The sequence below is a fragment of the Malaclemys terrapin genome, chromosome 9 (assembly GCF_027887155.1).
Source record: "Malaclemys terrapin pileata isolate rMalTer1 chromosome 9, rMalTer1.hap1, whole genome shotgun sequence".
NCBI classification, from domain to species: domain Eukaryota; kingdom Metazoa; phylum Chordata; order Testudines; family Emydidae; genus Malaclemys; species Malaclemys terrapin.
Window position 1 is genome coordinate 6700169 of NC_071513.1, and position 27303 is coordinate 6727471.

Here is a 27303-nt window from a genome sequence, read left to right on the forward strand (position 1 = left end):
CCAATTCGCTGTTTTTAAAGTTCTATTTATAGAAACTACTTAACAGTTCTAAACTTCAGTCAGCAAGATATATTGCCTTAATCGGTCTCCAAAAACACATTCACTAAAAAGCTCTCTCACTTCTTAGCCTTGGATTCCTCTTCTTGAAACTGATGGGAGAAACAGCTATAGTACACAAATTATAAACAGCATTTTGAATACCAGTGGTGAATGATTTTGTAGTAGAATGTCTGTGTCTTACATCAAAAATTCCACCCCCACAGGACAGGTAAGCCTCAGTTACGCTGTTCTGCCATTTTCCCCACTCTTCCTCCCTGCCCCCCAAACTTCTTCTTTGTTACATCAACATTCAGGAGACAACTGCTAATGACCAAGCAGAAACAATATAAGATACTTATTGTAGAACTTTAGTGTCACATGTCAAATGCTCAAAGTCAGGAAACGTGTTCCGGTTCTGAAATTAACTCAGCCGTGTTGCACATCCTTGTATATTTTATGGCATACATTTAAACCGGCTTTAATATAGGAAGGCGTACTTTAAGATTGTGGAGCTTGAAAGCTCTACTCCTCTCTGCTAACCTAGCCACTTAGGTTGCAGACCCAGCGCTACTTGGCTTGTGAATTTCATAAGATGCCCAGGAGAAAGGCTCACTTCTAAAGAGTTGGTGAACTCAGTACAATCAAAAATATTTCAAACACAGAATCAGCTTCCACGCATACATTTCTACATTACCTAATGGCTATCAATATCGATATTAGCCACGTACCTGATCCAACACCCTTTTAACGAATGAAGATACATACGCCCACTGACTTCTGTGGGAGTTGGAAGGAATTCTACACTACTAACATTGTTCCACACTTAGTACTACAGCTACCAATGTTAGCACAAATTACTCCTGTGCATGAATGAAACCAAGTTGTCATATCCTTAGAGGGGGGGTTTCAATTGGGGGGGGTGAGGGAGAAAGGTAGAGGGAATAACTTAGAGAAAGAATTCATCCTCAGTGAGGCCTACCCAACTGGTACAATTTCAAATCTCAAAGTTCAGTCCTTTTGAGTCATGAGTATGAAAAAATGAATCTTAAAATTTTCTGCCAATGGGAACAGAGTATAGTTTAAATGACTAGTAGGCCTTTTCTGCAAAACAATCCAGAACAATTCACCTATGAGTTCATATCAAACATGAAGAATTTCAGTCACAAAAAGGGGACAACTACTCATAAGTGCAGAGGGAGCGAAAGCAGGGAGTTATAGAGTGAAAACCCTGATAAAATCTCAATTGCAAAGGGCACTACGGGTGACTGCTTTAATAAACCAGCTGAAACTGCAGTGATCTATTTACTAATTCATTAGATCTTTCTACATGGGTAAGAAGATGAAAGTGGTAACCTGCTTTAGCAGGATAAATAATACAGCATGCAGGTATATCTGTCAAGACCAACACAGTTTGGAACAGTGCCATTAGGAATAGTTATTTAAAACACACACAAATCCATAGAGCACTTCAGTGTTGAGTGACTGGATGAGAGAGTTAAATGGAAATGGAAGCTAAACACAACCAATCACAATCAGAATGTGTGATCCCAAAGCTTTCTCAAACTGAACTGACAGACACCCAGGCTGACTTCAGTTGCAACTAAAACAAAAAAAAATCGGAGCACAGAGGAGCCACTGCAATGCATTGACTCTGCACTCTAGACTCCTGCCTGAAGCGTTTTCATTCTTCTTACCTTGAAATTCGACTCGCCATCCAGACTTGCCGTCGTGACGTAACAGATCCCATCGTCATTACTCGATGCCAAGAAGATCAGATCACAGGGGAAGGTTTCGTCTGCTTTCACTTCTACAATGTCGCCAACCTGGAAAGAATGCAACTGTGTTTTTTTAATGATTCATTTCATCAGGCCCTGAAGGAGATGATTAAAGGTTTAAATCAGTTTATCTTTTTTTATCCAAGTCTACAAGAAAGAGGACAAATCCTCTCCGATCATGGGAATTTGAAGAGCTTTTTAAGCTTACCACCAAAAAAAGTACTGCAATTGTGTAACTGTCCCCCATGATTTGCCATCCACATGCTAGAACTGTTGCTCAAAGCTAATTATCAAGACTGCATAACGATAGCAACACAGTACCTGCACATTTACTCTGTCTTACAATGGTTCCATATTTAACAACTTTCACCCACTTCAGTAGGGCCTCTGTGCAGTGATTGTTCGCAGAACAATAGAATTTGAAGTTTGAGGGCCCTTGGAAGGGGTTTAACAAAGCTATGAAATTATTTCACTATTGAGTGGAAATGTAGTAATGTAGTCGGACTCCAGATCTTTTCTCCTTTATCTGACAGTATGCTTGATATTTACCCACCATAGCCCTTGTTTATATATGTAGCTCAGACACACCCCCTTCTACTAGACTTCCAAGTGGAAAGCTTTTTCTTCAGTTAGGACTATTCCGTAGCAGCCGCTACATACACTACGTTCCCTCACTACCTAGTTTTGGAAAACACTCATTACTGGATGGAGGGGACACGGCACTTGCTGTGAGGAGATGGAGCAGAGTGAAGTTTTCTTTACACTCAAGATAGTACCCAAATAAGTAGCATTTTTTAAATTTATATTTTCTTGATTTTTCTTCCTTTCATTTGCTGCTGAGGGACCCTGAGCCAGGCTCTTGACAACGTGTAACAGAACCCTCTGATCAAAGGCCTCACACGTCCCTCCGCCCCCAGAGGAAAAACACAAGTGTGACCTTAAGAGCCCCTCAATGCCAACCAGCAAAGGGGTCACTGCGCTGTCACAGTAACTCTTGACAGGCCTGACAAACTCACTACACCCAGCACCCTGTTTTCACAGTATTTCTCCATAAAGAATGTCACGTGAGGTCTTTAATGAAAGCCAGGCTCACAGTGGTCATTAACACTGAGGTAAAATGTCTGTACAAATGCCATGGAAGAAGTTATGTATACATAAACTGAAAATACGTTCCTAAAGAAGTCTGAATCAAGACGGGGTTGATAAACGGGATTCTGCCAGACGAAGGATGTATAATCACCTGTCTCCCTCGGTCCACATGTAAATTAAGCATTGTAAGCCAACAGAATGGAGGCTCCATTTGCATACGAAGTCCAGTATACCAAGGAATAAACCCCCAGGGGGTCATCCTGACATGGAGGACCAACAATGAATTTTGGGGCTATAAAGGAAAAAGCAAAAGGAAACCTCTTTATCCTGTACCTAAGGAAGTGCGATTACATTCATGAAAATGAGATCCCAACCTGCCCTGGCTGGAAGCACTGTGAAGGACCTTTGGGTGAGAAAAGATTGCTTCTAGACTGGTGGTTAAATTAAGTTTAATCTCTGGAAAGCATGTACTGATTTTGTTTTATATGTAATCCATTATCCTTGCTCACCATCTCTTAAATTTTAGCCTTTGATAATAAACTTAGGCTTGTTTTCACTATAAATATATCTCAGTAGCTCATCCTCCATGGAACCAAACAAGCTGGCGTGAACTCTGTTCCTCTGGGGACAGCTTACCTGGTATTACTGTGGTTTTGTCTACACTGGCAATTGAACAACAAAACTTTTGTCTTTCAGAGGTATTTAAAAAAAACCACACACACACCCCGAAATACAAAAGTTTTGCTGATGACAAGCACCAGAGTGAACAGCGCTTTGTCAGCAGGAGCGCTTTGCTGCCGTTAAAGCTAACCCCGCTCGTTGGGGGTGGAAGTTTTTTGTCGGCAGGAGAGCAGACAAACAGCAGCTACGCTGCGCAACTTTTAGCGGCACGGCTGTAGTGACAAAGCTGTGTAGTGCAGACATAGCCTGTGAGTGTTCGGTGGAGAAGGAACGGAACGCTACGGGGAGACATTTCAAAGGGGCCTGGGGACTAGGGTACACCTACTGGTGATCTGCAAGGCAAAGCAAGGGCTGCCATAGCCCAGAGGAGAGGGGCTGAAGCGCTGATGGCATCAGGGAGCTGACATCCAGCTACCACAAGACTCCCTCTTGCTGGAGTCAGGGGGTAACAAAGTGACTCAGCCCTGGGCACCCCAAGAACTGTCACAACAAGCCACGAGCAAGTATTTGTTCTTACAAACGCTGTTGCATTCTATCCCAATATTAGAGCACCAAGGGAAAACCTCCACAACAGATTAAACGAACCATCCCAGCTCTGTAAATTAAACTCGTTAGCTAGGGCCCCTTTCTAAGCACTGAGGGCCATTCTCTCCCAGGCACTCTGGGCCAGTTCTGCCCTCCAACAACCAGAACTCCTTCTGATTTCAACCAGCGCTGCACACCTGTATCCAAGTGCAGGACTTGGCCTGAGAGGTCAGCCCAACTCAGCAGGGCCGCAGACTAGGATAAGAGACACCTCCTTACAATTTCACATAAAAATGTATAAAGAAAGCAGCCATCTAGCATTCTACAGTGAGAGGTGATAAATCAGCATCTCTGCTAGCAGACATCTTCTCAGATGTCCTTGGGAAGCGCGGGATAAAGGAAGGACTGCCTGTTCCAGCCACCAAATGAAAAATGATCAGAGGTAAGTTACTCATCAGCCCCACCAGTAAAGTGCATGGCAGCCTTTCAAAGAAGTGACCAGACAAAAGCCAAGCAAGCACCTGGTTATTAACTGGAATGGCTCGTAAGGTTTCCAGTCTGAAAATAAACGGAGGTTTAGAGAAGAGGATGAGAAGACAAGAAGTAACAACTGCAGAATTAGACCCTTAGCATATTCAAGTATTCAGCCACAGCGTCGGATTCTGCTACCACATCAATGGGAGTTTTCCCAATGGCTCCCAGGTGCATCTCTCTCTCTATTAATGGTTACCTTGATTTTTTCGCTGTGTTTTTTCACTTGCTTTGCATTTTCAACAATGAAGACGCTGCTTTTATTTACTTCCTTGTCAGCTCTGTGTCTCAGCCAGTCCTCATAGCCCTAGACATACCAATATACAGGTAACACAGTCAAGCCCAGGTAGTGAAGTAAATAAATAAATAAATAAAGTTGTGAGAGAGAGGGAGATAAAAAAGCAAGTAAGTTAAACACAGTTATCAGAGCTCCTTCATGCACGCCAGAACCTCGACCTGAATAGCTCTGTCTGAACCAAGTTAATTTTTAAAAACTTCACATATACATTTGACAGATTCAGAACAGACTAAAACAACACACACAAAACTAATCTTTAGGCATTGCATGCAAGGAGCATCTAAATTGCTGTGACATGTTTCTATTATTCTCAAGATTGGCAAGAATACGCTGATCATGTGAATAATATGCTTAGTGCCCCGTTATTCTCACTTTTCCAGTCTAACACAGGAAAAGACTCTCTCTCTCTTCAGTCTCAGCTAAAGAATATAAAAGCCAGATTCAGATTTAACTCTAGTACTCCTTTCTGCTCCCCAACTGATTCCCTTTACAAAAACATCAAATAATGCAATTTAAAAAAGGGGTGCGTACGGTTAAATTTTTTTTTTAACATTACTCAATGAAAGAGGTCTACAAGTTTTCAGGACTAGATATTGTTTGACTAGAACTATTCCTGTTTTTCCATTGACGTCAGAGCAGAATAGAAACTGGATTTATATCATGCTTCTTTAACCTCCAAATCAGGCCCAAAGTGCATTTTTAAAACAGAAGAAATAAATTATAGTAGTGCAGTGAACGCAGAGGCAACCATCAACAGCAATAGCTCACAACATGACTTTCAACACACACACACACACACAGATTACAAAAGCCATACTGAAAATGAGAAAATGCAATCAAATCTACAAAAATTGGACAGAGAACTTAGGTTCGGCATAGTATCCAAAATTACTTTTTTATTTCAAATTTTAAGTTAAATAGATTTCACATTTATAGTGTTCCTCTAACCTTCGCCCTCTATTATTTCAAATATATGTAGAGTCAAGTATATATGTCTTTATATGCCAAATCTCTCTCATTCACTCTGCCATGAACATACTTAAAAACCCAAAGCAAATACACACACACTACTGTAGCAATTTGTTGCTCACCCCCATGCCCTCATGAATTGAAAACATTACCTGTTTGATAGCTGTAACAATAATCACAAAGAAAAGTGGAAGTCCACTGGTTACTGGACTGGTTGGTGTATCTACTATGACCTACAGAAAAACAACAACAATAATTTGTGTTATAATTTTTTTTAGGGAGTCGCTATCAAATGCTATCATTAGAGTTGATTCATTCAACACACTCTGTGGGTATGTCTTCACTACCCGCCGGATCGGCGGGCAGCGATCCATCCAGCAGGGGTCAATTTATCGCATCTAGTCTAGACGCGATAAATTGACCCCCGAGCGCTCTCCCATCGACTCCTGTACTCCAGCGCCGCGAGAGGTGGAGGCAGAGTCAACGGGGGAGCGGCAGCAGTCGACTCACTGCAGTGAAGACACCACGGTAAGTCGAGCTAAGTACGTCGACTTCAGCTACGTTATTCACATAGCTGAAGTTGTGTAACTTAGATCGATCCCCCCGCCCTCCCCCCAGTGTAGACCAGGGCTATATTAAGTAATACAAGCCCCAACTATGAGCATGCTCAGGAAGAGTGGGCACATGGAGTGTAGGAGGGAGATTTACATAAGCACCTTCAGAATTGAGGTATACAAATCCCACTGAAAGTCAATGGAAAGTCTCCTAAGTGACTATGAAGTTTTGATCCGAAGCAGACTGAGGCAGCTGAACGAGTTTCTGTATCCAACTGGGCTTAGAGAATGCGTCTCAGTCACGCACCTTTGTGGTGTGCAGCCTAAGCAAGGGGCATTATGGGTTCAAACCAGAAAGTTTCCATGCACCTGCCTGCCCACACACTGTATAAACTGCACCAAACATGGTCAGTCTCACCCTGAAGACTGAACAGCAGGGCCAGCACTGGGTACCATGTTCAACAACCACACCATGGACCAGTCTCTAGTATCATCAATAGAACCCAAACCAGAATTGCCAGAACGAACTAAGATGCCTTTTCCTTGCTCCTCCTATTGTGATGGTGTCTAACTGGCTGGTTCACAAAATCCAGTCATCTGCAAGGGGAGGCCAAGTTTCTGGGGAGTTCTACATGTATGGTCGGGGCAAGTGGACAGAGCGCCACTGACTCCTTCCCCACAGGGCAGGACAAATGCACAGAGGAGATTGGCTCCTTTAACAAGAGGGGAGGAACGGAGCAGGAGGGTCAGGCATGGAGTGGGAGTGGCAAAGCAAGGCACGTCAAAATGCCCACAACGGGGAGCTGAGCCCAGCCAGCCCTGCAGAGTGACCAGCTGCAGAAGAGTGGGACATAATGGAACCGGATCACTGTTCCGGCTCCACTACACCACTGTCTCCAACCCACAGCTCCTTTCAGAGGATGGGATGGGGAGCCAGATGCAGCAGTGAAGCCCTACAGGAAGCCTGGGTAGGCCACATTAATTTGATTTTGTGTGGGATAGAGCTATACTTGGGGGTCAGAGTTGAACTTTGGAAGGAGTGGCGGGGTGTGATTTATTGAGGGGGAGAGTGAAATATGCATGGATTTGGGTGTGAAGCACAGGGGTTTCTCATTCAGGCTTAGTGCATGCATAATGGCTGGGTCATCCATGGGGATTAAATCCAGGACCTCTGGCTCTAAAGACGTAAAAGTCTCTAATGCTAGATCCACAAGACCAGGTCAATTAATTCAGATGCAGTAGAAGAGTCTAATCTATACATGGCCCAGCCACCACATTCATAGAATTGCTATAGATCTTCTGACTCTATGGGCTTCCTAGAAAGAGACTGGACAAGACTGTATGAAGGTTCGAAAAGCTGTGTAAGGACAAGAAGGGGAGAGAGCAATTGGTTTAAGATCATCATCAGAGTTTGCCAGGGTTGCACCTCTCTTCTCTGCACCGTGATAGCTTATGTGATGCAAAGAGCAACACGAAAGGAAGCTGCAGGAGTTATGTGGAATCAAGAAAAACTTCAATCTTGACTTTGCAGATGACCATGTTCTGTTGGACACAGAGATAGGGGAGGGGTCCCTGGGACTAATGGTTATCAGGGCTAATGGGGACTGGAGGGGGTGAGATTTAATGGGAGAGAAGGCATGGGAGAGTTGGAGAAGGAAGCAGTAGCAGTTGGGAAGAGCCGTGATGTCCCATGGGATTTGTGGCACTGAATGGAGATGGAGATGGGAGGGTTAGTTGGGGGCTGAAGTATTGGGTACATTTCAAGGGTGGGGGGGGACCATAAGTAGCTATCCAGAGAACTTGGGGGTGACTAATGGGGGTGGGGAGTTTGCACCTGCCCACGTCTTTATAATGTGAGTGGTTCAACATCTTGTGGAAAGTCTAGATTGTGCTGTCATCAACGCAGGTTTGGACTCAGATACCAGAATGCCAGTTTATCCAATACCATTATTTTGTGGCTCATGTACCCTGTGGTTAGTGTAGACCAAGGGTAGTGTAGGTCAGTAGTCAAGAGGTAGACCGCTGGCCACATGTGGACCACCAAACACTTTTGAAGAGATCATAAAATCTTTTTATTTACTTATCATTATTGTTACTTTTGCATTATTTTCTCTGGTGTCTGGACCTGGACTACACCTTGACCAAGAAATCTGGACCCTGACAAAAAAATAATTGGCTATCCCTGGTGTAGATTGTGACAAGTTTCTTCCCCCCGAAGTATACATTGATCGTAAGACAACAGGCCATGGAAAGAAAAAATGTAGGGAACTCTTATGTCAGCTTTTAATTCCTGAAACCTTTCAACGCCATGGAATAACGCTTCATAAAATCATGTAATATATTCAAATTGGGATTTTTACACTGTGTTTATTTGCATATGGTCATTTGAGGTATTTTATTCATGTAAATGTAATAAAAAGAAATAAAACAAAATCTTTTTTTTCATGAACAAAATGAAAACAAGAAATTCCCAAAAAATAAAATGAACAATTATAGAAGAATAAAAAGAAGGCCAGAAAGCTCTAAAAGTGAGAGCAGCTGCATTGCAAAATGTTACGGTGGCACACACTGCTCGGATTAGCAGCACAGAGTAACTGTTTCCCTGCTACAGTATTAGCTTGAGTGTCAGCAGTACTTGAATCAGCTAAGTGAAGTATAAAACACCACTTAACTTGTGGGTGTGCACGGGAGTTGGGTATGGGACAACACTCCGTGTACCTCAAGACACTGCAGTGAAGACATGCCCGTAGCAAGGAAAGAACACAGCAGGCCAGCTTTGAGACTTTAATTAAACAATAGGGGGACCCTACAGAATGGGAACTGTCCATTTCTATTGACCGTCTCATGATTCAGCCCAGCTTTTAGGGTATAGGAAGTGTGTGGTCACTGAAACAGGTTCATAACGAGAAGAAATTAAAGGAATCAGAAAAACTAAAACCACGGCAACATTAAGATTTGGCATCCAGCGTTACCGCATTGGTTACATATTTTATGCAGAGCCTTTGGTTTGACAGACTAGCCAGAGCATTTCTATGCATTGCTGGTGAGCTTCACCCCTCACCCCCACCCTAAAATTTCCAAGGACCAGTTTCCCTTTGGATGTGATGGGGGCACAATCAGACAGCCGAATGGAGCTTGGAGTTCAGACCAAACAAGCTCTAGAATGAGAGACAGAAATAAATCTGAGCATATTGTACAGCTCCCTCGCTGTCAGAGACCATAATCTCCAGTACAGATCCCCCAGGGAGGACCTTAAAATGACAGGGGGCTGGTGGGGGAAGCATACTTGGACAGACCGCTGCATTGCGGTCACACAGAGCCCAAAACTGGCATACAGGAAGCGTGTTGTCCTACTTCAGGGATCCAGCCGATTGTGGAGGGGGTTGAGGCAGGAATACGGATGGAGGCAGATGTACTGGGTAATACAGGAGAGGGAAAGCGCAAGGAAAGTTTACCAGAAATGCCTTGTATTCATATAAACAAAAGGCCTTTGTTTTGCAACATCTATTGGTGTTTCACTGGAGCGCTCATGAACAATAGAATCTGTATGTGTTGTTTTCAGTTCTTTGTAAAAAGCTACATTATGCACAAAAGGTTTCTTATCTGTCCCTAGGAAGCTGTTTTGAGATAGTCAGCACATATTAATCCCTGGAAATGGCCTTACACTGTGATTTTTGCACTGCTTTATGCAAAAACACCACGAACAGAGCAGAGAGTCAGAAAGGGTCCCATTTGTAAGAAGCCAAATTCACACCACATTAAAGTATTTACATTTAACAGTGGTAAATCCTAGATGGCTAGGGACGTTCAGAGATGGCTGCACTCAGCTCTGTGTGCAAGCAATGCACGTGTGGGCTCCAATTGGGTATTTGCACGCACACATGGCCAGTTATGCATCTAAGGTAGGCCTGGGCAGCAAAAGCTGTGTATGGACTAGCTCACTTTGTTAGCTTGAATCCAGCTAGCCCAGGTAAAAACTGTAGGGAAGATAACACCGCATGGGCTAGTGAGCCGAGTGTGTACCTAGGGGCTGTGACAGGATTGTACTACCTATGCTGAAGCCAATGCTGTGCTGTCTTCACTGCTGTTACCTGCACTAGCTGGATTCAAGTGGCTCAGGTAGGCAAGCCTCAGCACAGCTTTTACTGTGTAGACAGGCCCTAAATGACCATATTTATGGAACCGGTCATCCCCCTATCGCAGAGAGTTAATTTTCAACATCTGCCTGCCCCCAGGCACCACGGTGACGTCACTTTTAGTAAAACTGAGGCCACGTGAGGTAAAGCTTTGGACACATAAATGTATCATGCCTTCTGCCATCCCCAGAGCCCCCTACCGTAGAACCTCCAAGTCCCAAACACCTCAGGAATGGAGGTTGTTCGTAACTCTGAACAAAACATTGCGGTGGCTTTCAAAAGTTTACAACTGAACATTGAATTAATACAGCTTTGAAACTTTACTATGCAGAAGATAAATGCTGCCTTCCCTCTATTATTTTAATAGTTTACATTGAACGCAGTACTGTCCTGTATTTGCTTTTTTCTGTTTGTTTGTTTGATCTCTATTGCTGCCTGATTGCGTACTTCTGATTGGAAATGAGGTGTGTGGTTGACTGGTCAGTTTGTAACTCTGAGGCTCTACTGTGCCAAGAGAGCTTGCCATGATGCATACATGAGAGTATTCTGGTTATAGTTTTGTTCATATAGATCGGGGTGGGCAAACTTTTTGGCCCGAGGGCCATGAATGCTCACAAAATTGGGGTTGGAGTGCGGGAGGGGGTGAGGGCTGTGGTTGGGACCATAAATGAGGCGTTCAGGGTGTGGGAGGGGGCTCTAGGCAGGGATTAAGGGGTTCGGAGGGTGGGAGGGGGGGGAATCAGGGCTGGGGTAGGGGTTGGGGCACGAGGGGAGGCTTAGGGGTGCAGGCTCTGGGTGGCACTTACCTCAAGCAGCAACATGTCCCTTCTTGGGCTCCTACACATAGGGGTGGCCAGGGGGTGCCGCTCTGCATGTTGCCCCATCCGCAGGCACTGCCCCTGCAGCTCCCATTGGCTGCAGTTCCCAGCCAATAGAGGTTGCGGGGGCAGCATTCGGAGTGGAGCCCGCTGGCTGCCCCTACACATAAGAGCCGGAGGGGGGCCAGGCTGCTGCTTCCAGGAGCCGCATGGAGCAGCCCCTGATCCCGCTCCCCAGCTAGAGCGCCGGAGCGGGGCACGCCCGAGACACCACTCCACAGCGGGAGCTCGAGGACTGGATTAAAACAGCTGGCGGGCCAGATCTAGCCCATGCACTGTAGTTTGCCCACCCCGGATATAAATACTTCATATGGGAATTTCCATATTATTACCGTATTCCATATACATCCCCGGTAATACAGTCTTCCCTTTTGTGAAACTCACAGGCAACTTTTGAGACTAACACAGCAAAATCAAGATAGCGTAAGCGTACTTTGAAGTTGTTTCTAAGACACTTGCCTTATAACAAGGATCCAACAAGCAGCAAGTAGCTCAACCTGCATCTGTATTTAGACCAGGACTACAGCAGCATACTCGGACTTCATTTTAAAGTAACTGAGTCCTGCTAGTATATAAAGGTTTCTGTTCATCTGTTGTTTCTACCCAACTGAATCCCATGATTCAGGAAGCACCAGACCATTCCCTCTGTCACTCAAAAGTATTTTCCAGTTCCTAAGCTGCCTATCTCCTTCATTTCCCCATTTCGGTAAAAAGGTGCTCACTATACTTATCCAAACTCAGCTTTATTTGCAGGCGTTAGGTTGCTTCAGAGGCGACATTGTCTAGATAATGGTTTCAGTAGATTAATCCAGTGGATGCCTTACTAATCAATCAAGCAACCAACTAAAAGGTATTTTCAGGAATGTATATTTCATGTGTGCTTTCAAGCAAAGACACATTCCCTCCCCAACATGGACTTGGCCCTGAGCCACTGAAGTCAATGGGCTTTTGGACACCAGGCCTACGCGGAAGCAGGACCAACCCCAACACAGGACTGAATTCAACATCTAATTCCTCTGCACTCCTCAGTCAAGAGTCTGCTGAACCCTTCACGTATAAGGAAGCACTTTGGGCAAGTCCCATTAATTTAACATACGTTAACTTGATCGACACCAACATTTCGGCCATAAATGGCATTTGTCAAGGTAGCCCCTTGATACTTTAAATGAATGGAATGGCCTTAAGGGCTTATTAAAGATAAGTGAGATCTTCAGTACTTCCAGAATGAAAAGTCCCTGCTAGCTGTCAGTTAGTGACCTGTATTAACAGCATCAGGTGTGGTTTTTATCCCTAATTCAATATGTGGGTAGTTTTCTTACTTTAAACACGGTCACAGTTTTTGGAATAAAAACCGAAAACAAGAAAAATGCTCTTTAATCCATCTGCACGCGATCAATTTCATAGCTAGATCCCTAGGTCTATGTCTAAAATGAGTCTGCATCTGAACTGCCAGGAAATATATCAATGTCACCCAGCTAGGTGACTGGGTACAGTAAGGTAACATATTCAGTTATTCCAGTCTCCCCAAACTCCGTTAAGAGGGGCAGAAGATAAGATGTAATACCGTGACTTCAGACTATCAGGTATCCTGGAGGGACATCCTGACTTTAGTGCATTACTTCGGTACATACGAGGCCAAGTTCACTTCTGACAAACTGGAGTGGTGCAACTCCATTGGATTTCATTGGCATTGGCTAACCCCAGAAGTGAGTTTGTCCCTTTGCGTAAAGCAGGCAACATTATGCACAGTCCACAGGAATTACGTTGGGATCACCTATTTCTGCAGCAGTCATGGAAATCTTTATGGCTGAAGTGGAGCATTATGCTTTATAACAATTTACTAGGCATCCAATTTTGTTAAGCTGTAGCTTGGCAGATGCTTAAAAGCCAGATGCTAAGTGACCAAGGGGAGACCGCAAACAGGGGCCAGCAAACATAGGAGTTTGAGACAGAGTTTGTAAGCGGAAGAAAGAACAAAATCACCCTGGATCGAAAAGGCCCCATTGCCTGTGCCAGCAGTGCTCCTGGCTTCTCCACCTGCACCTGTGTCCAGAAAAAGAACCCGCCTTTACCCAGGTCCTGGTGTGGGTTTGCAGAGACTGTGGCCTGCATTTCCCCAACATAGAAAGCCAGGCTGGGGAGACCACCCAGGGTGAGAGGTGCCTACTCAGGAGACAGGTAGGAGAGCTACAGGAGGAGGTGGCTAGGCTGAGGAGCATCCATTCACACAAGGAATTCATTGTAAATATGCCTCTGGAGACCTCCAAGATGGAGGGAGCAATCCATCTGGAGAGGATTGCAATAGCACCATCAGGGGAGGAGGAAATGGCTCTTTAACGAGGAGGAAGCTGGCTGATGGCTACTTCTGGCAGCAGGCAGTACTCCACCCCTGCTCCCAACCCACTGTCCATACAGATTAAATATATATTTTATATATATGTTATGCTGCTCTGGCAACAAGGGATGAGAAATTTTCCCCAAAAGTGCAGGAGAAGAAGCCATGTCCCCCCTAGGCTGGAAGGATCATGGCCATCATTCCCAAGAGGAAGGGTGGTGGTGGTGGTCAATGACTCCCTTCTATGGAGGACAGAGGTGTCCATCTGCCGGCCTGACCTGGCACCCAGGAGGTGTGCTGCCTATCTGAGACATTACGGAAGGATTACTGAGCATCATCTGGCCCTCTGACTTCTACCCCATGCTGCTCATCCAAGTGGGCACTAATTATACCGTGTGATATGACCCTGAGCAAATCGGAAGTAACTACAGGACTCTGGGAGGGAGTGTGAGGGAGTTCGGGGCGCAGGTGGTGTCACCTTCCGGTCACGGGTAGGGGGCTCAGGCAGAGAAGGACACATCCTGGTGGTTAATGCCTGGCTGCGCAGATGGTGTCACTGGGAGAATTTTGGCTTCTGTTCCGAAAAGGACTGCTGAGAAGAGTCCACCGATCAAGGAAGGGAAAGAGGAAGAGTATCTAGGTTTGATGCGGGCAGGAGAGAACAGCCCACAGGTAAGTCCAGAACATGGAGACCTGGGTGCAGGGTCAAAATCCTGGGGGTGGCGGGTGGGGAGGAGGAACGTGGGCAATCACAGCAGGAGCAAAGGAGAGACCAGAGGGAATACAGATGGGAAATCTAGTGAAGAGAAAGAGCTAGAAATACTAAGGAATAATCACAATTATGACATAATTGGCACCACAGAGTCTTGGTGGGTGGGATAATTCCCATGACTGGAATACTGGTACAGAAGGGAACAGCTTCCTCAGGAAGGATGAGCAGGGGGGAAAAAAGAGGAGGAATAGCAAAGATGCATTACCCGTGCACTGAGGTTGATATAGAAGTGGAAAACAGACCCATTGAAAGTCTCTGGATAAGGATAAAAGGGATAAAAAACAAGGGTGATGTCATGGTAGGGGTCTATTATAGACCAGGAGGAAGACGTGGAAGGATCTTTTTGTAAACAACTAATCAAATCATTGAAAACACAGTAGTTGGTGATGATGGGGGACTTGAACTATCCAGACATCTGTTGGGAAAATAAGACAGCAGGGCACAGATTATCCCACAAGTTCTTGGAATGCACTTTTTATTACAGAAGGTGGAGAAAGTGACTAGCGGAGAGGTTGTTCTAGACTTGATTCTGACAAATAGGGAACTTGGGTTGGGAATTTGAAGGTGGAAGGCAGCCTGAGTGGAAGTGACCATGAAACAGAATTCATGATTCTAAGGAATGGTAGGAGGAAAAACAGCAGAATAAAGACAATAGACCTCAGCAAACTCAGAGAATTGGGAGGTAAGATCCTCTGGGAAGCAACTCCAATGGGGACAGGGGAGGGACGACTTCAGGAGAGTTGGTAATTTTTTTAAAGAGACATTATTAAAAGCACAAGAGCCAACAATCCCAGGGTGTAGGAAAGATAGGAAGAATAGTAAGAAACCACCCTGCATTAACCAGGAGATCTTCAACCACCTGAAATTCAAAAAACAGTCATATAAAAAGTGGAAACTGGGTCAAATTACAAAGGATGACATATATATGTACTATATATAATAAAAACAACACCACAAGCATGTAGGGATAAAATTAGAAAGGCCACGGCACAAAATAAGTTTAAACTAACTAAGGACATAAAGGGTAACAATAAAACATTTTACATATACATTAAAAGCAATGGGAAAACCAAGGACAGAGTAGGCCAAGAGAAAACTGAGGGGGATAGGATAACAGTCTTCATATATGTAAAAGGTTGTTATAAAGAGAAAGGTGATAAATTGTCCTCCTTAACCACGGAGGACATGACAAGCAGTAAATCTTTAATTGCAGCAAAGGAAATTTAGGATAGTTATTAGGAAAAACTTCCTAGCTGTAAGGGTAGTTGTAGAATCTCTGTCACTGGAGGTTTTCAAGACCAGGTTAGATAAACACCTGTCAGATATGGTCTAGATCAGGGGTGGCCAACCTTTGGCTCTGGAGCCACATGCGGCTCTTCAGAAGTTAATATGCGGCTCCTTGTATAGGCACAGATTCCAGGGCTGGAGCTACAGGTGCCAACTTTCCAATGGGCCGGGGGATACTCACTGCTCAACCCCTGGCTCTGCCATGGGCCCTGCCCCTGCCATGGGCCCTGCCCCCACTCCACCCCTTCCCACCCCCTCCCCTGAGCCTGACGTGTCCTCGCTCCTCCCTCTCCCCCCAGAACCTCCTGCACACCACAAAACAGCTGATCAGGAGGTGTGGGATGGAGCGGGAGGCGCTGATTGGCAGAGCTGCCGGTGGGCAGGAGGCACTGGGAGCCGGGGTGGGGAGTGGACGTATTAATGTGGCTCTTTGGCAATGTACATTAGTAAATTCTGGTTCCTTAACAGGCTCAGGTTGGCCACCCCTGGTTTAGATAATACTTAGGTCCTGCCTCAGTGTAAGGGACTGGACTAGATGACCTACTGAGGTCCCTTCCAGTCTACATTTCTATGAGTCTATAGATAACAATAATAAAAGTGAAGCATACAGGTATTAATCAACTTAATCCCTCAAAGGACGCCTTTATTGCAGACTACCGTATGTAACAGATCTAAGACTTCATTTACTAGATGAATAGGCTGAAGTTTTACCTGTCTGGTTAAGCCAAACCAGTCAGTTGAGTATTTTTTTAAAACCCCAATGTTCAGTTATAAAAAGAGGAAAATATACTTCCTTGTGTTTCATCCACATTTTACAAACACACACACACACCCCACCTTTCTTTTGCAAACATATTTTGGGAACTCCCCTGATTTTTCAGCTAATGTAACAGAAAATGAACACTCATCTCTACCAGCATTTCCCCTAATCCCAAGATCAATGCCCTCTTTACATAGAAATCAGCACGGGAAAAAAAAACAAATCTTATTACAACATGTGTATGTCTGTAATTTAGTATGTATAAAATCTCTTTACAAAAATCAAACTCCTACACAAATGCACACACTTAGTAAATGCTCATCTGAATATAAAAAACAATCCAAATGATGAACTGTGCACCTCTTCTGGTTTTCTGGAAATCTACACACAAACTATAATATTACCAGGCCGCTTATTATATGGAAAAAAATGTATGGTTAGATGGGAGAAGCAACAGAGTACAAAAAAGCTAGGTTTCAATCCTGCAGCCGTTAACATATGTTTTACTCACACCGGGTACGTCTACATAGGAGCTGGAGGTGAAATTTCCAGTTTCAAGGAAAGATACCGACACTAGAGCTCGGGCACTAAAATAACCGTGTAACTACGGGAGTATGAGCAGTGGGAGGGGCTAGACTTCCTAAGTATGATCTCATCTGAGACCCTAGGTATGTATCTGAGCAGTTAGCCCGTCCCTCTGTGGCAGCTACACTTCGATTGTTAGCATGCTAGCTTGATCAGAACTAGCACCAATATGACTCCTCGAGATGGAAATTACACCTTCCAGCTCCAACGTAGACACATTTATAAGTGATCTCATGGTGCTTACAGTGTTAATAGGGCCCTTAAATTGTAACAATAGTCATCACAATATGTCTGAGATGGCCCCAGAAATGTTACCAGTTATGGTATTTTGAATGCGTGTGCAGGAGACAAAACATAGCTTCTAATAAAAGATTTCATAAGCACCAGTAAAGAGCCAGTCTTCAGTCTCAGTCCTCTATCAAGTTGTGTTTAAAGCTTCAAACAATCGGTTTCAAAAAATAATAATAATTTTTGCATCATTGCTATTTAAAAGTGCCCTTACCTGCACAAGGAAAATGATAAGGAAATAAAAGTTGGCAATTCTTCTGAACTGTTCAAAAAGATTCTTCGGAAGAAAATTCCAGACAGTGTACTGCAGGGTGAAAGAACAGAGAGATAAGCTGTGCAAATAATACCAGCACACAAATTTTCAGAATGTCAATAGAACCAAAGATCGACAGGAAGCTACATTTATCCAGGGATTGAGAGTTAAAGAAAGGGAATTTATGTTTAGAAGTTTCCTAAGAAATAAGATTTCATTAAAAAAAAAAAAAAAAGTTCAAGTAGTTATATTGGACAGATGTATCCCTGGTATAATTTCACAGATGTTATACCCAGGATAGATTTGGCCCAGGGTGTTAGTTCTCTTATTATTGAACCTCTTCAGAAACTCACAATAGCATTAAGCAATTCTAATGGCATACTATCTGTGTATTTTTAACGTGCCTATCACCATTGTATGTAGGCTCATTAGCATCAAATATTGAGAGTAAGGGGGCACTTTGTGAGTAACTGCTACATGAATGCACAGGGGGAAACAGCCCAAGGAGTCTTCCTCTATTGTTTCTCTCAAAGAGACCAGACATCACCAAGGTCATACGTTCTGTGGCAATAGGGATGAAGGATTCTTAACCCTGCTCCAGCCCTCGTGCGATGCATAAAAAGGACTGGCAGAACAGCAGAAAAGTGCCCTAAAAGCCCTGGATTCAGCCAAGGGAGAAATCCCCCATGGCAAGGCCTGAGGAAAACAGCTCCAGGTTGCCTCTCTAAACTCAGCCTAGGAAACACAGGGTGTGATGCTGGCGGCAGGGCTGCAGCAAGTAGCACTGCTGTGGAGGGTCTAGGCCGCACTGCCACCCGTAGGGGACAGGCTGCTGTAACTCGGCCAGATCCACAGATCTGTCAGAATTATTCTGGGGCCACTTCGACCCCTGCAGAATTGGGAGGCCACAAAGATGCGTCACAGCTCTGCTGAGTGGATGTCTGGGGCCTTGCAGGTCTGTTTTCCAGTGGAGAGGAAATCGGTGGTGCAGAGCGTGGATATATTCGAAGATTAACACGCATACACCCGTCCCGAAATAAGACGGTCAAACAGCATGCAGGACAACGCCTCCTTTCAGGAATCTCAAACTAACATCAATGCCTAGTTCACAGAGAGCAGCAAAACTCTCCTGCTGCTTACACAGCTTCCAACCCCACCCCTGGGACCACTGTTTCTATAGAGAGACCTCACTAAAAAAAGGACAGCACCACCACGTGTCTGCCCAAGACCGACTGACTGCTTGCGCATGAAGAAAGAACTCGGAACTCTGTGTCTAACAGTGCCACCAGCCGGTTAAATCCAACTTACCCCCTGGGCTATGAATTCTGGGCTGCATCTCCTCTTAGAGGTGCAGCATACAGAGTCTCGCCCTGTATTCCGCAACAAAGCTACTTGAATTCTCCATCACAACTGGGAAGGCGGATGAGGAAATTCTGTAGCAGATCTGGATAAATTCCAAAATGGAAGTTTTATCTGAATTAAATAGGAACGAGAACACTGTTCCCTCAGAGGGATTTATTTTATATTAGAATCAGCTCATTTTTCGGCTGACCTTAAGTTTTGGATTGTGTATGTATTGCAAGTTTTTGCACTGACAATGGTCACAGCATGGTAGAAGTTGGTGGGGGGAAGAGAGAGGAGGAATGGAGGTTTTCATAGCTGTGTGGGCAGCTACTGGGACTTTTAGACCATGGAAGAAGCTTGGGATTGTAGGATACAGACAGTAACCGATGTAGCAGTGAAATAGTTAAAGCAGCATCTGCAGTTTGCCTTATTGCCACACAACCGAAGAGACATCTAGGGTGACCAGATGTCCTGATTTTATAGGGACAGTCCTGATATCTGGGGTTGTGTCTTATATAGGCACCTACTACCCCCCACCCCATCCCGATTTTTCACACTTGCTGTCTGATCACCCTACCTACATCTACAAGGTCGATGGAAAAATTAAACCCACACTCCGGACCACATGCTTTCCTTTATCCATCCACACCCCTCCCCTCATGTCAAGTGAAGCACATGGTCCCTCCGACGGGCAATAACTACCCTGTAATTGCACTCCAGTGTGAAGTAAGTGTGAGGCCAACTAACATCCTCATAAAAGGCTGCAATGTGATAGGACTGCAGCCCCCAAGACCCACACTGGGACTGAAGACAGACATGTGCGCCGACTGACAACCACCAGATTGTTTGCTGCCCGACCTTGAGTCCAAGGTTATTGCTTAGAAAAAACTCAGAATTAAACTGGTTCAACAGAACAGGTCTAGCTCTGACAGAACATAAAACGTTGGCACTAAAAGCTTGGGTACAGAATAGACTGGGTGAAACTTCCGGGACTTTGCTGAAAAGTCAATATTTGCACCCCCATTACAATTCCTTCCCACAGAAAAGCCTAAGACGCTGTTTGACTCCTATACTGAACTTCCTCTTTCCACATGCAAGAGCAGTGCCAATTGTGCAATTAAGTTGAGAAAATATCCACCTTCATCTTCTGCCCCACGCCCCCACCCGCCCCCTCAAAAAATCCATTTTTTCCCCTCTACTTTTTTCTATTCGGCCTTTGTAGCTTGCAGGTGGAAACAAACAGTTTGTGAAGTCAGCAGCAGCACAGAACACCGCTTCTCCAATTGTTCTGGGAGACTGAATCACAGTAAAAAAAAAAAACCTGTCGAGATTTCACTACATTAATTGAAGGATGGGTGGGGGGTGCAGGAGGGGTGCTTTTCTAACATTAGCTGACACACCTGCTTCAAAAAAGTCAGGTTATTCCTATTATGGTGATGCTTCACCCAACCACCATTCTAATTCTAGCATGAGATCATGCCAATAGTCTCACGAACACCTGCAGTGAGAGGTGAATGTGTTATGCCAGGGGTAGGCAACCTATGGCACGTGTTATGGCATGGGTAGGCAAGCTGATTTTCAGTGGCACTCACACTGCCCGGGTCCTGGCCACTGGTCCGGGGGGCTCTGCCTTTTAATTTAATTTTAAATGAAGCTTCTTAAACTTTTTAAAAACCTTATTTACGTTATATACAACAATAGTTTAGTTATATATTATAGACTTATAGAAAGAGACCTTCTAAAAATGTTCAAATGTATTACTGGCATGCAAAACCTTAAATTACAGTGAATAAATGAAGACTCGGCACACCACTTCTGAAAGGTTGCCCACCCCTGTGTTATGCTCATTGGAAGGTGGAGGTCCGTATTTCCAGATTATGTACAATAGTTTTAGCAATACAGATTGAAAGCAGTCATCATGCATCAGGCAACACTGAAGCAGGAGGGAAGGGAAGGTTATCAGTGTTGATGTCTTATATCTTGCAAGTTACCAGAACTGGAGATGAATGCACCATTCAGGAAGTGCCCTCAGTCCAGTTGTGCTATTTTGCCACTGGGCATGAACAGAAGAACTGCAAGTCTTTAACTAAAGTTACCAGGCCCAGAGCCTCCCTTCATTGATCATAGCCACGAAAAGGGCTCCTCAGTGACGTAGCTTTAAGTCCCCTTTGTGCTGCTGACTTTGCAAACTTCAAGATCTGGCCCACTGGGTTTCTGCACTTCAGTAAATACAATTACACACCAATATGCAACATAACTCCATGTTCCTTCTTCTAACTTTGCACTTTAAATTCTGGCTTTCTTCATTGACTTATAAACTGGAGTATTGTCTGGATTTTAATTAAAAAAAAAAAAAAAATCAATTATTCCCAAGTTTGACACCCCCCTCCTCCCCACATAAACAATTGGAGGAGGTTAGGGGAAAGAGTACAAAAATCAATGGGATTCCCGCCTGTAAATAGCTTTTAGTGTTGCATGCCACACATCAAAAGGAAACAATGCTCAAATAATGATTTTTTTCTCTCTGCTGTGAAGATAACCCCTTAAAATCTTGAGACTCCATACTCCCACTTTTTTCTCTTAAAAAAAAAAAAAAAAAAAATCAAAGGAACTGCATACATGTTTGCTATTGCTTGCAATTTGGTTTCTCACATTTGGATGTGGTATACCTAGACTTTAGTAAGGCATTTGATATGGTCTCGCATGATATTCTTATCAATAAACTAGGCAAATACAATTTAGATGGGGCTACTATAAGGTGGGTGCATAACTGGCTGGATAACCATACTCAGAGTTGTTATTAATGGTTCCCAATCCTGCTGGAAAGGCATAACGAGTGGGGTACCGCAGGGGTCTGTTTTGGGACCGGCTCTGTTCAATAACTTCATTAACGACTTAGATATTGGCATAGAAAGTAGGCTTATTAAGTTTGCGGATGATACCAAACTGGGAGGGATTGCAACTGCTTTGGAGGACAGGGTCATAATTCAAAATGATCTGGACAAATTGAAGAAATGGTCTGAGTTAAACAGGATGAAGTTTAACAAAGACAAATGCAAAGTGCTCCACTTAGGAAGAAAAAATCAGTTTCACACATACAGAATGGGAAGAGACTGTCTAGGAAGGAGTACGGCAGAAAGGGATCTAGGGGTTATAATGGACCACAAGCTAAATATGAGTCAACAGTGTGATGCTGTTGCAAAAAAAAAAAAAAAAAAAAAAAAAACCATGATTCTGGGATGTATTAACAGGTGTGTTGTGAGCAAGACATGAGAAGTCATTCTTCCGCTCTACTCTGCTCTGGTTAGGCCTCAGCTGGAGTATTGTGTCCAGTTCTGGGCACCGCATTTCAAGAAAGACGTGGAGAAATTGGAAAGAGTCCAGAGAAGAGCAACAAGAATGATTAAAGGTCTTGAGACCATGACCTATGAAGGAAGGCTGAAAGAATTGGGTTCGTTTAGTTTGGAAAAGAGAAGACAGAGGGGATAGGATAGCAGTTTTCAGGTATCTAAAAGGGTGTCATAAGGAGGAGGGAGAAAACTTGTTCACCTTAGCCTCTAAGAATAGGACAAGAAACAATGGGCTTAAACTGCAGCAAGGGAGGTCTAGGTTGGACATTAGGAAAAAGGTCCTAACTGTCAGGATGGTTAAACACTGGAATAAATTGCCTAGGGAGGTTGTGGAATCTCCATCTCTGGAGATATTTAAGAGTAGGTTAGATAAATGTCTATCAGGGATGGTCTAGACAGTATTTGGTCCTGCCATGCAGGCAGGGGACTGGACTCGATGACCTCTCGAGGTCCCTTCCAGTCCTAGAATCTATGAATCTATTTTTTTAGGGGTGAGAAAGGGAGAAGATCACGATCATTTGTTTTGGAAAAAATAATGACATGAACTTTAAAAGCAAGTTTAAGAAACAAAACAGGTCAAATAGATGTGTCCTTTGAAATAACAAGTCCCTTTTCCCAGAGTCGTACTGACATCATTAATGAGCCTTGTGCACAGATAATAAGCAAACAATAAAGACCCACGTCCACATCAGCTTCATTTTAAAGACTGGGGGGCAGGAGGGAAAAAAGGGGAGGAGGAGGAGAGAGGGGTAGGCATGGACTCTTCCTTCCCAAATACAAAAAGGTCAAAAATCAATAGGGAAAGAACTTAAAAAAATCAATGAAGTTCTACACAAGATTAGTGTTTTTAAAATAATTCAATTATTCACTAAAGAAAAAAAAAAACCAAATGGATATTCCCTAATGGCACAATCTTGCAGACCTAATGCAAAGAAGTCAAATGGTGTTTTACCTAGGTCAGCCTGCGGGAACTGGTCCCTAGCACAAAGTCAGTTCTGGTTCTAATGCAGACAGCAAAAGGATATAAAAGGCAGCAGAAGTTTGAATTGTTTGGAGCAGAAAAAAAAATATGCCCACTGTAACCTTTAAATCATAAGTACGGTATGACTGAAGTCTGTAACTATATATTGGGCATCCCCAAAGCCACCTTAGTAACAAGCTAAATATACATTCACCCAACTAGCTTAACAATAGCTGTTGCCAGCTGTCTGACATTGTACTTCAATTTTTCCAAGTCTTTTGAAATAGCTTGATAGATGTCAAGTAAAATAAGATCAACCAGAAGATAGGTGTCATCACATTGTGTTCAGAATAGACAAATGCTATCTTAATAGAGTACTGCATGGTTTCCTCTTTATCCAACAGAAAGGCCAAGAGTTAAAATACACACTGTACTAAGTTATTTTTGTCCTACTTGAAAAGAAAAAAAAAAATGAGAACTGTCGTGCTTCTAGATATCTGTTCATTTTATAACCAAACAAATCCCAAACGAAAACCTTGCAAGTCACCAATCACCAAATATTGTCTTGCCTTCATATTTTCACTCTCCAAACAATGGAGACCCAGAAAACATTGAAGCAGGTCCTACTCTTTGTGCCTCAATATTATTCAATACACAGAGGGGGAACTCATGTGTGCATTCACTCAGTGGGCATTAGTAAGGGAGTGTATATACAAACCAGTGGTTCGGTGCAAAATGAGCTTCCAAGCTGCTTTCAGATTGCATCAGGAAGATCATAAATTAGACTCAGAAGGAGGTATCATAATATGCCCCTGTGTTATTAACAAATGCAATTCTAATACCATTTGCACATCTCTCCTAAACCCCAGTGGGACATTTTGTGCAAAATTAGAGAGCAGAACATAACATTTCATCCCCTACCTCTCAATAGAGGGATTCAGAGAGAAGAGTCTCTTTAATACAAGGTACATGATTTTAGACTACAACCCACAGTCCTATTAGATTAACAATCTTGTTTATTAAAACTCCTACCGCACCAGCAATGGAACAGCTGAACACTGGGGCAATTTCTTCTTGCAAAGAGCATTTTATCTACTCAAGTATAGATTTCTGAGGTTTTAAATGTCAGGAAGCCATGACTGATGATGAAATACAATAAGGTTGAGGAACAGGAACAGAAACGTGCAAACTTTCCAGTTGATTAAATGACCACAGCTCATGGAATAAGAGAACCAACTTACCTTGGATGAGACAATTCTATTATCACAGAATTTCTGCTCGACGTAAGCATCGGTTTCTGAAACAGGGCGGTGGCCAACAAACACGGTGCGTGTCCCAACTCGTTTCTCTTCGCCAGCGCACTGTCAGAGATAACAAGGTAAAGGCAAGTTAAGTCCCTGGCTCTCAAGTTCACACATTTCCATGCATGTGTCCAGATAACGAGTTCCACATACTTCGGATTCTGATGGCTCCCTCACAGCCTTTCTGAACTTCCATTGTCCTGGGCTCTCTTATTACAGTGTTGAATAGAATGAATGCAGTGCAGAAGTGATGATATTCATGGTCTTCCTATCTCACACAAGGGGTAATAATTACCTTTCCAAATACCAGAAGACCACATTTACAGCTTTATCAGCCTTTCCTGGTCCACTGCGAATGCCTAAATAAATCTGGTAGTCTCTAAGGTGCCACAAGGACTCCTCGTTGTTCTCGCAGATACGCGGCTACCTCTCTGAAACTTAAGATATATATGAGAGACAAAGTGGGTGAGGTAATAATCTTTTATTGGACCAACTTCTGTTAGTGAAAGATACAAGCTTTTGAGCTTACAAAGAGCTCTTTCACCAACAGAAGTTGGTCCAACAAAAGGTACTGCCTCACCCACCTTGTCTCTCTATTCTGTAACCAACATGACCACAACACCACTGCAAATAAGATATGTAAGAAAGCAAAGTTTTCCTCTACGTCTGAGCATTCCTATTAGTGGCTGGCATCTCTCAAATGGAAATATTCCAATCTGCTCGAGTTGCCTTAAACTGTTACTAAGGAGAAACCTTTCCACTTTCTGCTTCAGGGGGGGGGGAAAAATACCCTTTGAGGGCTTTGTCAGTCATTGCCTGGGGCTCCCCAGTGTGAGCTATTTTGAGCTTCTGACCTCTGAACATATCTTTACACCGCCCTTGAAATCTCTTCTGATCTGTGGCCGAGTCATTCTAAACATTTTGATTTGTTGTTTCCTTTTTAATCGTCATATGTTCCGCTAAAACACCATTGTGTGAATATTTAAGAAAAATTCTTCTTAGAGTTTGTCTACAGAAACACTTCCGTTTGCGGCAAGATAAATCTACTCTGCACACTAGGCACCTGCGTGGACTCTGTTGCCGGGCACTAAAAGTCCCCTAGTGCACGTTCATCTACTCAAGGTAGAAGCATCTGCAGTGCGCCAAAAAGGCAGGTGTTAGCTGTGTTATTAGAGTGTCAGGAAAAATTATTTTTCTTCTCGTTTAAGCATTCAGGTGCTCAAGAACATTTCAGCTGGGTGGTGAGCACAGGCAGAGACACACAAAAGGGACCTCCACAGTTCCAAAAGGAAAGGTTTCGTTATGGAGATTTTTAGGAAGCAACGTTAATCTTAACTAAAGTCTTAGCAGACAAAAAAATATTGTTTCCAGTCCTTGGAGGTGGAAACCATTGAGGCACGCTGTGGTAGGCAAGGTGAATGACTGCATCATAAATCTGACAGTCTCCATCTGCTGGCAGGGAGGATCATACCCACATCTATGAGCTGGGATATCAGGCCACTGGAGGGCCAGTTCAACTGGTAGGAACCATCCCGCCAAGTCTGGAGTTTTTAATCACTAGTCTCAGCATATTTGGGATTTCTCTTAAAGTCACAGCTCCTGGTGTCATGTGATTACAAAATGAAAGCAAAAACAAAATACGTTTCTAGCCTTCGCATTTTCAAAGGAAAGATTGAGAGCGTGGAACTCTGGAAGCTCAAAATCAAGAAGTAAATTAAAAAAAAAAATCTTTTTTTTTTTTTTTAAAAGCCAATCATGATTTTTGAGACCTGACTCGTCCTATTACAATACTGGGTGTTTCCACACTTCCCTTGTCAGGCATCTCAGTTCCAGCTCAGCATCTCACATGTTTTCTCTCTAATTGCACTTCTCTCCCTCTGTGCCATTCCAACTGAAGTATGTTTTCCTTGACAGCAATCTGTGCTATTCTCCTCTTTAAACACTGCATTTCCACGTGAATGTGGAAAATCCATTCTGCTCCCAGCCCCGGTGCCAGAAATTGCTACTATATAGGAGAACAGCTCAGGTAGTCATCTGGAAACACTCCCAAGTAATCCCAGTTTAATGCAGATAGTTGTAGGATTCACGTAATCCCATAGTTGCACTTTAAAGCTCTACATCGGGGTAGGCAACCTATGGTACGCGTGCCAAGGCAGCACGCGAGCTGATTTTCAGTGGCACTCACACTGCCCGTGTCCTGGCCACCAGTCTGGGGGGCTCTGCACTTTAATTTAATTTTAAATGAAGCTTCTTAAACATTTTAAAAACCTTATTTATATTATATACAACAATAGTTTAGTTATAAATTAATTATAGGCTTATAGAAAGAGACCTTCTAAAAACGTTCAAATGTATGACTGGGAGTGAATAAATGAGAGTGAATAAATGAAGACTCGGCACACCACTTCTGAAAGATTGCTGATCCCTGCTCTACATCAATGTCAAGAGGCTAAAATATGGCAGGCAGGCAGATATCTTTTTTTAAACCAGAGCGAGATGCTACAAATGAATTATAACCCACGGTCACACCTTAATTAATTCCCCAAGACCGGATAACCTTCATAGCAAAGAGAACAACAGGACGTAGGGTAT

At 43.6% G+C, this 27303-nt stretch overlaps 1 protein-coding gene across 7 annotated transcripts in view; it reads right to left on the reverse strand.

Annotated features, from left to right (window-relative positions):
- The window catches only part of ATP11C (ATPase phospholipid transporting 11C), a 117033-nt gene that overhangs the window by 48141 nt on the left and 41589 nt on the right, over window positions 1–27303 (reverse strand). For all 7 annotated transcript variants that reach the window (XM_054039197.1, XM_054039200.1, XM_054039196.1 and 4 more), the window contains exons 2-6: window positions 24652–24771; window positions 17717–17806; window positions 6060–6140; window positions 4840–4947; window positions 1734–1862 (exon numbers count right to left, since the gene is read on the reverse strand). In XM_054039197.1, coding sequence (XP_053895172.1) covers window positions 1734–1862; window positions 4840–4947; window positions 6060–6140; window positions 17717–17806; window positions 24652–24771 — 528 coding nt within the window. The remainder of the gene's footprint in view (window positions 1–1733; window positions 1863–4839; window positions 4948–6059; window positions 6141–17716; window positions 17807–24651; window positions 24772–27303) is intronic.